Source organism: Pogoniulus pusillus, chromosome 3 (assembly GCF_015220805.1).
Source record: "Pogoniulus pusillus isolate bPogPus1 chromosome 3, bPogPus1.pri, whole genome shotgun sequence".
In the NCBI taxonomy this organism is placed as follows: Eukaryota; Metazoa; Chordata; class Aves; order Piciformes; family Lybiidae; genus Pogoniulus; species Pogoniulus pusillus.
Window position 1 is genome coordinate 10,119,331 of NC_087266.1, and position 16,885 is coordinate 10,136,215.

The 16,885-nt window shown below is 39.6% G+C and overlaps 1 protein-coding gene across 7 annotated transcripts in view; it reads left to right on the forward strand.

Moving 5' to 3' along the window:
- Positions 1-16,885, forward strand: part of FAT3 (FAT atypical cadherin 3) — a 486,301-nt gene that overhangs the window by 364,672 nt on the left and 104,744 nt on the right. For all 7 annotated transcript variants that reach the window (XM_064169873.1, XM_064169899.1, XM_064169893.1 and 4 more), the window contains exons 5-8: positions 2,584-2,898; positions 6,156-6,366; positions 6,798-6,866; positions 14,058-14,197. In XM_064169873.1, the coding sequence (XP_064025943.1) occupies positions 2,584-2,898; positions 6,156-6,366; positions 6,798-6,866; positions 14,058-14,197 (735 nt within the window). The remainder of the gene's footprint in view (positions 1-2,583; positions 2,899-6,155; positions 6,367-6,797; positions 6,867-14,057; positions 14,198-16,885) is intronic.

Genomic DNA, 16,885 nt, shown 5'->3' on the forward strand with positions numbered 1-16,885 from the left:
ATCAGTCTCTAGGTGAGGCAGAAACTACTTATTATCAAAGGCATGTAATGGGAGAACTGGCACAACTGCCTTTCTGTTTGCTGCAGCAGCGGGGAAGTGGAGAGGCTGAGGTCCCTGGTGGTGTTGCTCTCCCCGGGTGGACAGGCGGATTCGCAGCTTTGCGTGCAGCCTTTCGGCATGATCGATGCTATTTTGGAAGTGTAGCAAGTGGGAACTGGAGGGCTGAGTACTCCAGTAATGAGCTGCAGGTCCTTTCCCCACACCCCTCGCCAGTGACTGACAGATGGCGCGTTGGTGGCTCTGCAGGATGGGATGGTCCCTGCCCTCAGCAGATAGTCATCCTCCTCATGAGACAGCCATCCCAACAAGTGCTAATTGCCAGCCCTGGTGACAATCTTAGAGAGAAGCCTGAGGCTGGTATGTGTCATTGGAAGAGCAGGCTCCACCCTCCAAATGAGTTACAGGCTGATTTGTGGGATTTTACGTGGCCACTATTTATTGCCCAAACATTTCTTTTTCTGTAAATAGGAGCTTACATTTAAGGCTGTCAGTTTGCTCCTCTCCACTGCATCAGTTTTTGAATGTACAATTAAATACAGGAAATGTAAAAGGTCTTTTGCCTTTCTCACAGAAAAAAAAAGTTGAAATTTTCTGCTAATCTCAGTACTTCACAGAGAGAGTGATTTTCCATTGGAATGGGCTGCCCAGGGAGGTGGTGGAGTCACCATCCTTGGAGGTGTTCAAGAAAATCCTGGATGAGGCACTCGGTGCCATGGTCTAGTTGACTGGCTAGGGCTGGGTGCTAGGTTGGACTGGATGATCTTGGAGGTCTCTTCCAACCTGGTTGATTCTATGATTCTATGATTCTGTGATTCTAAATGGGTGATACCCTAAGTATAGACTTCTGGTCTCAAGGAGGGGAAAATGGCAAGGGATATTATTCCCAGAAAATTTTACTTAGCCTAACCTCTGTGATTTGCAAGGGAACACAGAAGCCTTTAGGAAAAATAAAGCAATGAGGAGTTAATCAGCAAAGCAATCGATATGCAGTGTTCGCTATGGTCAGGGGAGAGTCTGTAGTACCTTGGCTCACTACCATTAAACTGCTGCTGTGGGAATTGGCATGTTAGCCTGTGTAGCTGAAAGTGAAATTTGAACTTCTTTCATGCAAACAGAAATAACTTTCTGCCATATTTCTTCCTCTGAAAAATGCAATCGAAATATCGAGGAAGAAGTTCGAAGCATATCGATTGCATTTTGAAGGCATATTACTAACTCTCTTGAGCACTTGTTGATCTTGGATCGATTTTTTTTTCCAGTGTTTCACACTGAAAATGATTAGTAATTCTGTTTAAGTTGCAGCTAAGTTACTAATTAACTTTTGTCTCAAAGATTTTATTTCTTAGCTGTTCCTGGCAGCGCAGTGCGCTCTTTACTCAATGCAGCAGAATTTTTTTTGCTACCTGCCTCTCTGTGCCCCTTACAATCATATAAAGCAGTTTTGGAATTAATGAGCTGTCACATCGCAGGTAATGAATGAGAAGAGCTGACAGAAATCCTTTTGTTGTTTAAGAAATTCTAAATAATTAATGGGGAAAAAAAGTGACAGAGGTTCTTCTACAATTTAAGAAGAAATGCGTCTTTCAAATTCATGGCATGACTGAAGAAACTTTGAAATAGGTTTGGAAAAAAAATAAGGGTCTTGCTTAATGGGTTAATTCCAGTTCTCTCTTCTGAGATAAACTTGCAGAATTTGATATAAAAGGATTTTATATTTTGAGAAATTGATTCCTAGTCTGCAGCTTCCCTGTTTCTTGTTCATCTCAAAAGTAAAAAGTCATCTAGATTCCTGTGTTTGCCATTGTGGTCATATCTGAGTTAGGCACTGAGTATGTTTATAGCAAGCGTGTCTTCTGTACACAGAAGATTCTGTAAACTTGCAGGTTTGTGACAGTTTGGACATTACAGTGCCCCCCCCTCCCCCTTATGAAATTCCCCAGACTAGACTCAGCTGGCTGGAAATTATGAAATGAAGCTTTATATTTACAGCTTAGCACAATATACAGGCAGATATTTACAATACTTACTGCTATAGACAGAAGTATACTAGTTAAAAGTGATATAGAAATACAACAGCCCTCTCAGAAACCAGAGTCCCCAGGAGGGGCTCCCAACCACCCTTCCACCTCCTTTCCACCCTTCTACCTTATTCCAGACTTTGCCTTACATGCAAGGTGAGTTTGGACAATCAGCCAGGGGGGTTAGAAAGCAGAAGGATTAGTCACACAGAAGCAAGCCAGGGAGAAAAATACAGGCTCCCAGAGACACACAGTGACTGTGTTATCTATGTTTATGTTCTTGTTTTTATACATTTCATCAAGCCTATGAGTGAAGTAGACATCAGCATTGTTTCCTTTTCACAGCCTAGAATCTAATTTCTCTCACTAAAATATTTCACCTAGTCTCAAACTAGCACAAGGTTAGATTTAGGGAGTGAAGATTGTTTCCTTACGTTTTTTATTTCTAATTTATGAAGTCCTGCAGTACCTGTGCAGAATAACCTCTACTGCTGTTGTTTTTCAGGTTACCGTCTCAGATGGGGGTACATCTCCCAGGCAGTCATCCGTTTGGGTGGTGGTCCAGGTTCTGGATGAAAACGATAACAAACCTCAGTTTCCAGAAAAAGTCTATCAGATCAAGCTGCCAGAGAGGGACCGTAAGAAAAGAGGGGAGCCAATCTACAGAGCTTTTGCTTTTGACAAAGACGAAGGCCCTAACGCAGAAATCTCCTACAGCATTGTGGATGGAAACGATGATGGGAAGTTTTTTATTGACCCCAAAACAGGGATGGTTTCATCCAGAAAGCAATTCACAGCAGGGAGTTACGACATCTTAACAGTAAGTGCTTTTTCACTGGCATGCAAACTTAGGACTTAAACTTTTTTATGTTTAGAAATAGGCCATCTTGTATAAAGATATATGACTGCTTAGTGGATGATCTATATGTAAGATCTGACTGTATTAACTATGCATTCACATACAACTGCCGCCAGAAAGTTCAGTCTGAGAGACTATTGATAGCGCTGGACGTGGTGAGGGGGCCTACAAGAAACCTGGGGAAGGACTTTTTAGGATGTCAGGTAGAGATAGGACTAGAGGGAAATGGAACAAAGCTAGAAGTGAATAGATTCAGACTGGATATTAGGAAGAAGTTCTTCACCATGAAAGTGGTGAGGCCCTGGAATGGGTTGCCCAGAGAGGTGGTTGAAGCCCCATCCCTGGAGGTCTTTAACACCAGGCTGGATGAGACTCTAGAGAACCTGATCTAATATGAGACGTCCCTGCCCACAGCAGAGGGCTTGGAACTAGATGATCCTTGTGGTCTCTTCCAACCTTGACTAATTCTATGGTTAAAAACAAAGGAGTCCAAGAAAGTTGGACCTACTTCAAGAAAGAACTCCTGAAGGTGCAGGAGCAGGCTGTGCCATTGTGATGAAAGATGAGCAGATGAGTGAGACAGCCAGACTGGATGGGCAAGTAGCTTCTGAAGGAATTAAGGAAAAAAAGAGGGTGTATTGCTTTTGGAAAAAAGGGGAGGTATCCCAGGATGAGTTCAAGGATGTTGCTAAGTCTTGTAGGAAAAAAATTAGAGAGGCAAAAGCCTATTTAGAACTTAGACTGGCCACTGATAAGGAGAATAAAAATGTTTCTATAGGTATATTAATGGCAAAAGAAGGGGCTAGGACAAATGGTTATTCACCTTCTGTGTGGACACAGTTACTTGTCCTCATGGAAGGTTCTTTATACTGTCCAAGTAAAGTGGCTTCCAGGAGTAGTAGTGTGTACTCTGTGTTGTAGTACCCTCCTCACCACATTAATTAATGTAAGTATGGCATCAATTTAAGTTAAAAGAAGACTCAGCAAAACTACCTCTGTCAGAATTCAAACCATATAGACAAGATCACAGAAAGAAAGAATACAAGATAATGGTGTTTAGGTAAAGCAGTGTAAGGCTTTAATGTTCTCTCTTCATCTACAGCAATAAGCCAGCAAGGTGTAGTTAAGGAGATGAAAAAACTTTGTTAGAAATCCATGATCTGGCCTGTAGTAAAATAAGTGATGTCTCTTACAGTAACAACTCTCCACTGGGATACCTTTATAGTGTAAGAAACTGTGGCAGGAAAATGAATAAGTATCCAAATCTTGAAAAATATCTGGTAGGCAGAACAGACCACTCTTTGGGTGAGTGAGTGCCTTTTTCTGTGCAGAGCTTGAAGTCACATCTGGGATCTGGCCCTTAAGAGAATGCAACAACTGAAGGTTCTCTACCTTGCAACTCCTCTCACACACTCACCTTCTTTTCACTAAGAGCCTGCCTGCCTTGAACAGAGCAGGGTGATGAGTGTTAGCATCAAACCCACTTAACACATTTCTCAAGGAAGAAATAGGGTATGGTATTTCAGGAAAATATTTCTCATTTTTAACAGGCATAGTAACAGCATGGATGCACCAGTGAACCTATAGGGCCTGAAATATTTCCTTCAGTTTTAAAAGAAAAGCCCCTTGCTTCACATTCATGTTATTCACCATATGCATCCAATGGGATGAGATTTAACAAGGCCAAGTGCAGGGTTCTGCACTTTGGCCACAACAATTCCAAACAGCACTACAGGCTGAAGACAGAGTGTCTGGAGAGCAGCCAGGCAGAAAGGACCTGAGGGTACTGGTAGATAGTAGCTGAAGATGAGCCAGCAGTGTGCCCAGGTGGGCAGGAGAGCCAATGGCATCCTGGCCTGGATCAGAAATAGTATGACCAGTAGGACAAGGGAGGTTATTCTGCCCCTGTGCCCAACACTGGTCAGGCCACACCTTGAGTACTGTGTCCAGTTTTGGGCTCCTTAATTCAAGAGAGATGTTGAGGTGCTGGAATGTGTCCAGAGAATGGTAACAAAGCTGGTGAGGGGCCTGGAACACAGCCCTGTGAGGAGAGGCTGAGGGAGCTGGGGGTGTTTAACCTGGAGAAGAGGAGGCTCAGGGGTGATCTTATTACTGTCTACAACTACCTGAAGGGAGGTTGTAGCCAGGTCGGGGGTGGTCTCTTTTCCTAGGCAACCAGCAATAGAACAAGGGGACACAGCCTCAAGTTGTGCCAGGGGAAGTATAGGCTGGATGTTAGGAGGAAGTTGTTGCCAGAGAGAGTGATTGGCATTGGAATGGGCTGCTCAGGGAGGTGGTGGAGGCATCGTCCCTGGAGGTGTTTAAGAAAAGCCTGGATGAGGCACTTAGTGCCATGGTCTAATTGATTGGGTAGGGCTGGGTGCTAGATTGGACTGGATGATCTTGGAGATCTCTTCCAACCTGGTTGATTCTATGATTTTATGATACACCAAAGCAACCATTTTATAACTTACATTCCTCTCTTTCCTTAAGCCTAATCTTTATTGCTGATTATCTTCTCTTTGCTGTGCTAAAGCCAGAAAGCATGATAGGCAAATATCAAGTCTCTCCATCCCTCTACAGGACATTATTATAAAAAGAATTAGCACCAAGCTGGGCAGTTCTTAATGAACATGACAGAGTGAGAAAGCAAGGAAAATAAATATGGTTGAATTTTAAATTATGTTTGTTTTGAAGAACAAGGGAAATGATCTGAAATGTATTTAGCTCAATTGAAAATCCTGAAGAAGACAGTATTAAAAATACCAATCTTATCTGTAATACAGATGCCACTTAAAAGCAATCAAACATGGTCTGGGTGAGCATGTTTTGCAAGTACATCGTGTCCCACAGAGTCATTATAAAGCTCCTGGCTTTGCTGCAGGAGGGAACTGAGTGAAAGATGAAGTTGGAGAGGGAAGCTGGTTCTGGAGACGAAGATCTGTGTGGGGAGCACTTGAACTGCATCTCCTGGAGGCCTTGCACCAGAATTTCTAAAACAAAATATTTCCATTTAAAAAGTCAAAGTGTAATAGAAAAAAAAAAAACAGACCTGAGAAACAGTGTTTATATGTCTCTTTTTTGTTTTCAATGAGATTTTACACAGTGGATTACAAAGACCATTTTCCAAGCAGTCATCATCATGCTATAGAATTAGGTCTGAACTGACAAGCTGGGATGCTCAATCTGAGTCCTCCTTTTTTTTGTGTGCCTGCTAGATCAAAGCAGTGGACAATGGCCGGCCCCAAAAATCTTCAACTGCACGCCTTCATATTGAGTGGATCAAAAAGCCTGCGCCCTCACCCATGCCCCTGACTTTTGATGAGCCCTTTTACAACTTCACCATCATGGAAAGTGATAAAGTAACAGAAATCGTTGGGGTGGTCTCTGTGGAGCCATCTAACATTCCTCTCTGGTTTGATATTGTGGGTAAGTAGGGAGCCAGTGGCGTGAGGAGGATGCTTCAGAAGCAAAGCATATGGATGTGTGGATTTGAGAGCAAGAAAACTAACCATAAACTGTCCCCCTAAAATTCAGCCCACTTTTGTAGTGCTGAAATGAAAATGCCATTTTAATATAGCTGTAACAATAAGAATAATATTCCTGCTTTTGTTATGACTCCTTAGCTAAGCTGAAAAAAAAAGTGCTATATGGCTGAACTGGGTTGTTTTTTTTTGTACTACGTTATTTACTGCAATCTTAATGTTGTCTGTCATTTAAATTCTATTGTCATACTTGGCTAATCTCATTTCTGAATGTATTTATGGTACTTAGACTTGCTGTCCCTCATTTCTCTCTTTCTTCACCTTTTTTTCTGCATTCTGTTCTTTTTTTTCTGCTTCCGACTGCCCTGCTTCAAGGTGGCAAGCATGCTCGAGAGATGTTCTATATTCTACAGACAGCTTGTGGGCAGAACTGTTCAACAGAAGGTACCCTTAGTGCAAACACATTTGCTAAAATACAACTATCCAGGCTGCCTTTTATTTTTGCAAGTTTTTTTGAGACAATTTATATTACATCTTTCATAAGTGCCTGTGACAGGATGCGATGCGACACATGGATGTGCTGCGTTCCTTTCTATGACAGCTTTTACCGTATTTGTGTCAAATTATTATCATTTTATTCACGGATTTTCCCCAGTTTATCACAAATAATTAATTCCAACTTTTCACAGTCCAGTGCCACCCATTTAACTGTGAAACAGAATGGGATGAATCAACATATGGGTTACAAATGGAGCCACCAAAAGTTTGTCTTGAATGCAAGCTGAAAAAGAGAAAATGTGTTTTAATGGGAGATTTCAACCACAAAATTGCCTGACATAAAATTGCCTATAGAGATAAGGGGAAGTATCTTTAGCGAAGATGAGAAGAAGCCACAGAAGTAACAATCTCAAAATTGCAGGGAAGTGCCACTAAGGGTGTTGCTGCCAAAAAGACAGGGAGCAGAGGATCTCACTTGATTGCAGTGGAGAAACAGAAGTCAGTGTTCCTAGGCATTTTCTCATAGCTTCTGGTGCAGACTCAGGTCATTTAAAAGAACATCTGCAAAATGAGACCTTTTCCAGCAGCACAATGGCCCTACAAAGTTATGATGCTAATTCATATTTGCAGGTACTTGTGCATAAATTGTGCATACTGTTGGATGTGAAGCACTATGTCTGCACAAAGTGGTGTTATTTAGATGAAGGGATAGAAAGCAAATACTATATGAAAGGTTAGAGAAACAAAAAGCCTTTGCCACAGACTTAGCGGATGGGGTGCATCAGCAGTCTTTTTTACAGGGATTGAGCCTGGCTCTCATTTCAGCAAAGCCATTTGTGGATGGGTTTAGCCAACAGGAAAGACAAGGACCACTAGAGAAAGGATCTGTCAGAGTTGTTTTCATCCACTGTTTATTGCTAATTTGTGCAGATGAAAGACAGAAGCAGCAACATTTCCTCTTTGAATTTGTAGCATGGTTTCTGAAGAGCCAACCGCATTAAAATTAAACCCAAAGCTATTATCATGTTCTAGGGTTCCTGCTAGCCCCTGGAAAAGGACAGCATATGCTTCCTACAGTTTACATCATATTCCCTTGGTTGTTTCAGTATGCTACATGCAATTTGTTAGCTAATGTTTACATTCTGTTTCTTTTTCTCACTGACCCTAGCTTTCCTCCCAGGAGAAATCCATCTTTATTGATGTCATTGACACTTTTTTTTCCCGTTTGAACCTTTTGCTGGACTCCTCTGCCTTTCACAGCCTTTTGGTGCTTCCCTTGGTGAATTCACTAGCTCTCATTAAAATGCTGCCTGTGTTAAGCACTGAGAGAAGCCCTCACTCTGCTGCATTCTTTTATGTTATTAAGAGTCACTTCCAATCAAGCAGCACCTTACAGTATTATTCCAATTTTGCCTACCAAACAGAGATTATATGGAGAGCTTTATGAAATGTAAGCCTTTAATTTCTCACTTAATGTGACCTTTATGGCTAAAATAGTTCAAATGTTTTAGATTGTTGCTGGTTAAACAATTCTTACTGTTTCCCTATAGGATATAGTTCCTCACAGTGCAAGATGCTTCATCAGTGCAGAGGGTTGTGGAGACAGAGCTTCCCTAGACTTACAGAGAAATTGGTGACTGGCTATGCAGTTCAGTACTGTTACCATATGAATGTTGTCATTAAATATTACTGCTGTTACAAATAATAGCAGTAGCAACAGCACCCATTTCTGCAATAGGAATAGCCAGCAATCCTGGACATGCAGAAGACTGTGTTGTTTCAGATGCTCAGCATGCAAGATGCACATCCAAACCTCACTCTGAGCAGTTTATAGACAGAACACTGTATATTCAGATTATCTTTGCTGCCTTTAGTCAGTGTCAGTATGTAGAAACCATTTCTTGTCCTTGTTCCACAGTATCACCACGTGGAAATATGTGGGTTATTAGCAGAAATTAGTTGTGATGTATGGAGAGCTGTATGGGACTGCTGATGCAAAAGATGGCTTCTGTGCTGCTGTAAAACCTGGATCTGATGCTGCTCCATGGTTATTTTGTGATTCTGAACCTCCTTGCTCAGTTCACAGCAATGTCAACAAAAGCCCTTAAGGCTTATGTGGAGGCATCATTTAATATAGAGTTTGCAGCTTGACCTTTATGTTTATGACCTTTTCAAACTAAATGGGCATTGGAATTCCAGGGGACCTCTTTTTTTTTTTCTTTTTATGGATAACATACACTTTCTCCCTGCTAAAAAAGAAAGAAGGAATGAGGGCAGATGAAGTTTGGCCATGTAGTGTTCTGTCTGCCTAATGTCAGCATCGAATTTGCACCTCAGTTATATATGCTTTAAAATAAAAATTACATTTTTGAACGAATCAATTCCAAGAGATTAAAGCACCTGGCAGGGAAAGAAATTGCCTCTCCTCCATGGACTAGAGAGGATCAGGATGTTTCATTTGTATGTTTGTTTAATTGAGAATGGTTGAGATGTCATACTTGGTTTCTGTTTTCAGACTGCATTCAAAGCCATTCTCAGTTCATGCAGATTCCACAGTGTGAAAGACATGAACGTAGGTCGTTTCAGTTGTGTTGAATTTATTAAGTCATTCATGAGACACTAATTTTTAATGACAACTCCAAAATAATTCAGATATCTTTATTTCTCCCAGGTAAATTGAGCCCTCTTTGTCTCTTCCTTTGTTAGTGGTGGGAATGGTGTGATGACTACTTTGACACTGGTGCTAAGCTGCATGGTGCTAGTTTTTGCTTAAGTAGCATGTTGCACAACATCTCTCTGATGTCTCTGAACAGGCCTCCCTGTTCTCTCTCTCTCTCTCTCTCTTTCTCTCTCTTTCCTTCTTCCCCCAACCTGTGCCTTTATAAGAACAGCCAAACTTTAAAAGCATGTCAGAACTTTTTATCAAGGGTGCTTAAATAGCAATAATTTTAATAACTATTACTTTTAATTCATTGTCCAGTTGATTCACAGTACTATAAAGTTTCATTGGTGTCAAAAATACATAGCTCCCTAGCTAGCCCTAGAATTATCTTCTCTAAAATACCTTTCTGATTTCTTTTCTGATTTTTATGCCCGTACTTTCTGCTTCTTAGCAGTAAATCCAAGGCTTTGACTCTCATTCCAGTTGTTTTATCTGAAAACTCAGTCTGCATTATTCTCTTCTTAGCTTGATATAGTACATGAAAGAATAAATATTTATATCTCACATTATTAATATTTATTACATCTTGATTAATAAAAGGCTGTAGTCAAATTTGTATCTCTTGAAGCAGCCACTAGGTTTATTTCATCTTTTTTAAAACCAGAAAAAAATTGAAATTTTGGCTTTGCTTCTTTTCCTGAAAACCCCAGAGGCACTTTTGGAGTCTCAGGATTAATTCCTTTTTAACTTTTTCCTCTGAATCTCTGCTCTGAGCAACATGTGAATTGTAGCAGTTGGCCCAATTTATCATCAATGTCCTTAGTGTTGTACTTTGGTAAAGAATCTTCCCTTCTCCAGGGAAATATGTTTCAGAGGACTATTCTCTAGATGAGATCATCTCTCGTGTTTCTCTTCTCCACTTGTCAATCATAGCCAAAGAGACCTGTGTGAAGATCTCAGTGTACTCCTGGCTTCAGTAGGTTTGAACTTGAAACATGCATACTCTTTGCCATCTACCATTGAAGGAAGACTCTTGCAAGTTTTTTACCTGTCTTTTATTTGAGGATGTCCTCTGGAGTTTGGTGTGATCCATCTTTACATCTAAGACTGAACAAGTCTGATTTCCCATGATCATTAGATGTTTCTGAGCTGTGTAGTCAATCTCACTCTTCTGGATTGTCCCACAGGAAATGTGGAACACAAAGCTTTTGTGTGGGACTAATTTGCCTGAAAGTCCTCCAGATTTGTTATGTATTTTCTTCTCAGAGGAGAAAAAATGTCTCACAGCAGCATAATCCCATCATAAACTGAATACCAGTATCTGGTAGGAATATAGGGAAGGTCAGTATCTTTCCAAAAAGGAATTCATCCAGGAAAACCACTACCAGAAAGAGTAATTGTTTTCAGCAAATGCAATAGTCAAAATGTAAGCGGAATATGCTTCAAAGTAAAACTCACTGAAAAACCAACACTGAAATCCAAAATGATGCAGAGCCCACATTCTGTGGAGTGCAAGATCTGCATCATGTCTTGCCTTAGACAAATTCTCCAGCTGCAACTTTACATCTGAAGATCCTCTCTTGTTAGTTATATAAGGTCCAGTGGGGGTTTTGATTCTTTTTTTTTTAAAGCAAAACAGGAAAGCCCAAAGAAACAACAACCAAAAAAACGTCTCACAACTATCTTTCTTATTAAAAGGAAAGTTTGTTCTTTCCAAAGCATATGGGACTTTTGTCAAATGGAAAATATGTTTGCTGTGACTCTGAAGCCAAGAAACAAGCTAGGAATGAGGAGAGGCAGGGCACAATATCTCAGGTATTATTCCCACAAGTTCAGCCATCTGAGTAATTCTTCATTTGACCATGGGCTCTTAAAATGTGCCACACTGAGACAGGAATAGATCAGAATTTCCCTCCAGAAGAGGTTGTAATTACAAATCTCACAGCAAGATGTTCTCTGATCTATCTCTGTCTCAGTGTTTGATGCAGTTTCTGCCTTACTTAATACAACATTAGTCAATGTAAAATAAAATACCTTGCCTGGTTAGTTACAAGTGTAGGCTGGATTGGGGTGGCTGGCAACCAGGATTTATTTGTTTGCCACTAGAGCATTTTGAAATATGTGAGTAACATAAAAAAAAAAATCATATGATTAATTCAATTCTTTTTTTTAGGGGAATGTGCTTCACTTAATGAAAATGGCTGGAAGAAGTCAGTGTATTTGCAATGCAAACCCAGCTCTAAGCCAGCGGAGGAAGGGCATTTAAAACATTCGTTGCTAATCCTTCGGTGTTACTTAGTGGAAGTTTTAAAGGCAGGGAGATATTTGGAAGTGCATGCCAGTTGATAGCATATAATTTTTGATTGCTCATTAAGATGGTTATTAAGCATCTTGAAGTATAGACTTTCATTTTGTTTTCATGGTTATCAGTATGAAACATTCTCTTTGTAAAGTGCCTACTATCCCAAGGCTAGCTTCATTTCAGCAGAGATTTTCTTGCAAGGAGCTCAAACTCTTTTCTTCAAAGGAGCCTTTTTTTTTTTTTGCAGTTAGTTTTCATGGCATGTTTTTTCTCCAGTAAATCAATTTGAAACATTAATTGAGAGATGGCATCTTTTTTCTTCCAAACTCAACTTTTAAAAAGATCCACAACCAAACACTGAATGGATCAATGTCCAAAGCCTTGCTATTGCTTAAATGTCGTGGGCTATTGCGTATCTTTTCCTAGTGTCAAATCGTTTTAGATGTATATATATATATAGAGAGAGAGAAAATTATGCAGATTGGGCTTGCAGGAGGTTAGGGAATAAGCAATGTTTCTATCCACCATACATCACAGCAGATCCAGTGTGATTTTCTTGGAAAATCACAACTCATCTATTAAGCTTAGAAATGTATATATGTCTAAGTCAGTCTGATGGCACAACTGAAAGGACTACATTTGGATCACTTAAGCATGAAGAAGTCCATCAGTTCTTTTGCACAGGTCACCTGTACTCTTATTCCTCTTCCCTCTTGCACAGGTCACCTGTACTCTTACTCCTCCTTTCTCTTTCTTCTCCCATTCCTGAATGGCCTCTGAGGCCATTGCTTCTTGTAGATTACACTTTCCTTGCAATGTGCAAGAGTTAGAGAGCTCAAGATTTCTTCACATTAAGGGCTTCGATATGACTGTGATTTCTCCTGATCTTAACTCCCTGCAATGTCAATACCTTTTTCCTCTCACTAACTGCATGAGGGTTTCTGAGAATAATGTTGGTTTTTGGTCAGAAAACCATGCCCATGCAAGACTTGATGATAGACAAACTGTTCTCTTTCACTTCTTTGTCCCCAGCACTAAAATAAGAGCCGTTAAAATATATCTCTGTCTATATATAATGCACAAGAATGGGTCTCATCTCAAGAGGTCTGAGCAGCTGTTATACAGTTTTTAAGTGAAAAGCCTTGTCAAAGACAGTAGCTAGTGGCATGACATGGCTTTGATGAATATGTCTTAAGAGTTCATTTGTCAGCAGTGTTATGTTCCCCCTCTCTCTCCCTGTCCCCTGCCTCCAAAAGTTTCAGGCTCAAATCATAGTAAATACCACTTTATAGATGAGTATGATACAGCTTAGCAGCAGGGAGTCTGTGCCTTACTTTTGAGCACAATGTGTGGTTCTAATTTATAAGCTGTAGCTGTGGCTGAGAAATCATAAACCCCTTTAATCTCAAATTATTTATGGCTTTGTCAATAATTTTTTAACCTATTTTTTTGGTTTTTTTTTTCTTTCACCTGAGACTTGGGAGGGTTTTTCCACTGCTGCATCATCATTCAGTGTGTGACAGAATAAGGGGCTATTAGCTTCAGAAGAATGCATTGTGAGGGTTTCTTTAATGGAAAGGAATTTAAGATGTGTATCCTGTCAGATCTATTTGAATAATTCTGAAAGAACTAGCAGAATTTGACCTTTGCTGCCAGTAATTATCACTGTCCTTGAAATTAACCTAACCACTCTCTATTTGCATTTTAAAAATTGATGATAATTGCAATTTTTAAAGTCTCAGTTGGCAATCCTTGCACCCAGGAGCATCAGTGAGAATTTCCTGAAAATAAAATTTGCAGAATAAAAGCCTCTGAAATTAGTTTTATAAAGCCAAGATAGTTGTGCTTGTTCATTATCCAAACCACACAGACCCACATCTTATGAGCTTATAGCCATTTGATTATTTTTATAGACTCAGTTATGGTTCACTTAAATACACTGCTAGATTGTTTGGGGTTTTTTTTCAGTGCATTTTAATGATGTCTGCTTTCCAATATACAAACTGTGCTTTGAAATATAAATGAGTTACGGACAAAGAAGTAGCAGTAGATGTACTATGTATGCTAAGGCAAGCTGTTAAGATGGATGCCAGATATGCCCTCTTCTAGGAACGTTTTCCATGGAAATTTTCCAGAAATGGCTAATTTAATTGTATTTTTGTGCAACAATTAGGAGGGAATTACGATAGTTCTTTCGACGCGGAGAAGGGAGTGGGCACTATTGTCATTGCAAAGCCCTTGGATGCAGAGCAGAGGTCAATATATAATATGACTGTGGAGGTCACCGATGGAACAAACATTGCCACGACTCAGGTAGAACCTCACTTTCCTTTCTTAGCAAGCTTTTGCCTTTGTTAGTAGAATGTACGTGCTATAAAGACGAATTGTTTTGCCATTCAAATAAAACCAGATTCTTTGAGATCACCATTAACTAATGGAGGGGGTAGTCTGCAGTGCTTGTCCATCTAGTTGTAAAGAGTCAGCCGTTGAAGATTTCAAGGTGTTATTTCTCCTTTTGTCCTCTTCAGGCTCACACAAAAGTAATTCGCCTTCCTCCAGCTGAGGGAGTCCTGGTCAAAGGCAGCAAAACTTAGATTTTGACAATTGTATCACCCTACAATGGTCTAAAATACAATAGTGCTTTTGTGGTGTTAGGGAATATTGCTATTGATTGAATTAAGTGAAGTTTATTCCTCTCATCCTCAAAGACTCAAATGTGGGACACAGAATCAATTGTTCAGAGAAGAAATTGCTCAGAGGCGAAGCTTAAAATTCAAAGGATCTTTCCTTTAGTGTCATCGCCTGCGTTTACATTGTCTTCTGGGGAACAGCCCCACTGAATCCTTTACAACCAGACTTGCTTCTCAGGCGTAGTGCCTTTCAGCAATTAAGAAGTCAGGTCAGATAAACGTTAAGGGATGGGATAGTGATGGCTCTGACACATCCTTGTCAGACAGACTGGTGGAGAGGCTGGGTATCTGTTCAGTGGGAGCCAGTCTGGAGATGGGACATGGTCAGAGTCCATGGTGCAGGGACAGGGACTTTTCAGTCCAGGTGACACTGGGTAGACTTCAAAGAGAGCAACCTATAATACTAGGTGGAGTTGTGGGGCATGGATTAGCTAGGTCCTGAAATTCTGAATTGCTGCTTAAGTGTAAAGTGTGTTTATAGCCTAAATATTAGTTGATACATAGGGAAAAATGTACTAGTAGAGGACATCTGTGTCCTCAAATTCAAATTGAATGTGGTTTGTAGAGGAAATTTAAAAAAATAGGTTTGTGATGCTATTTACTCCTTTATAATGCAGAGGAAGGTGTTTACATTCATGCATGCACACACAGATGCTTTCATTCTGCCTTGCCTTTTTTGCTGAAATGGATTAGATGTAAATCTGTATTCACTGAGTCACTCCCCCAGCTTTCTAAGACTGTTAAATCATTAAGTACTTTCTCAGTCTGAATTCCTCTTTATAACCAGCCCTAAAATCTGTAAGTATTCTTATCTGATAATTTCTCCTGATAGTCCACTCTTAGTAAGAAAACATCAGTTGATAGTAAATTACATCGTAGGGAATCTACTATTTTCCCTAATAGTTTCTGCTAAAAACATCACTTATTTTTAATTTGATCGATCTGGCTTGCATTCCTTGTTATGCCTTTCTGTGGTCACTTAAAGAGCTCTTTAATAAACAGTATTTTCTCCTCAGGAAGGCACTTACTCAGAGCAGTCAAATCACCTCCCAGTATTCTGGTAGACAAGCAAAGGAGAATGACAAACCTCTTTACATTCTCTTTCAATCATTCATTTTATTCAGCCCTTCAGAATTTTTTTGTTTAGTTAGTAATGACTAAACTACTACTAGGAGTAGCTAAACTACTATCACTAGGAATGATACTACCAGTAGTAGTAGCTAATAATTTGTTTAGTAGAAGCTTTTTGAAGTTCACATTTCAGAAATTTGGTGCTGAATCCCTAATGTGACTCTTCTCTTTTTTTTGGTAAACAGTCCAGCTAAAAAAAAGAGCTAAAAAGCACATTTTGAACATGCTGGATCCAAGTAATTGATCTTCTCATGGATAATATATTTATTAGTCTTGCTGCTTTTGATTTAATAAATTTATCTCTGTGACAGTCTTCAAAAGCTATTTTGATGCAAACTCTACATTTTTAATTAAAACATATGGTAAAAACATATCTCAGTAAAACTGCTGCATTCTAAAAGAAGGCTGAACATTCTTGCAACAGTGATGTGGCCTATTTAAACATGTAAGATAGTAATTTAAGATTGCAATAATATAGCATTAGATAATCATTGAGGGTACAGACCCATCTCTCCTCCATCTCTCTTACTCTCCATGTTGACACCACTGAAGTGCTTAATTGTGACCTGGATCACATCTGAGAATGTGTTTCTTTTGGTATTCACAACATAGATTTCAAAAGCTATCATTATTTCAAAGCTGCCAGAGCTGTGAGCCTGCCTCATTATCTCTCTCTTTTACAATAAACTTTCATACTGTTCTTTTGACTGGACTTTGGAGTCTTTGGTTACCTTATTCATCTTTATTTCCTTTGAGAAAAAAAAAAAGATAAATCAAACTGATAGCTTAAGCAAAGTATCTCAGAGAACAAATCAAAAAAGCATCTACTGATGGCTTTGGTTGGCCTTGTTCTGAGTGTTGATAAAATTATGTTGTGAGCATTTTGTCGCATGTGCACTTCAAACCATAAGAAGATAGGATAGAAGAGGAAGTGGATGGAAAGTAAATATATAAACTCATTCTCTTTTATAATAATAAAATATTATACTCCCCCCCACCCCTAATATGCCTTAGTTTGTTATGAAACAGCTGATCACCACCATGCCAAATGAACAGTCTTGCTTTTTATTCCACCCCACCTGTTTCCCTTTATCTCTTTCTGGCCTTTTGTCTATTACACAGTTGGAGGTGGTAAAACAGAGCATAAAAATGCCAAAGCTTTTTGCCTTGGTAACATGAT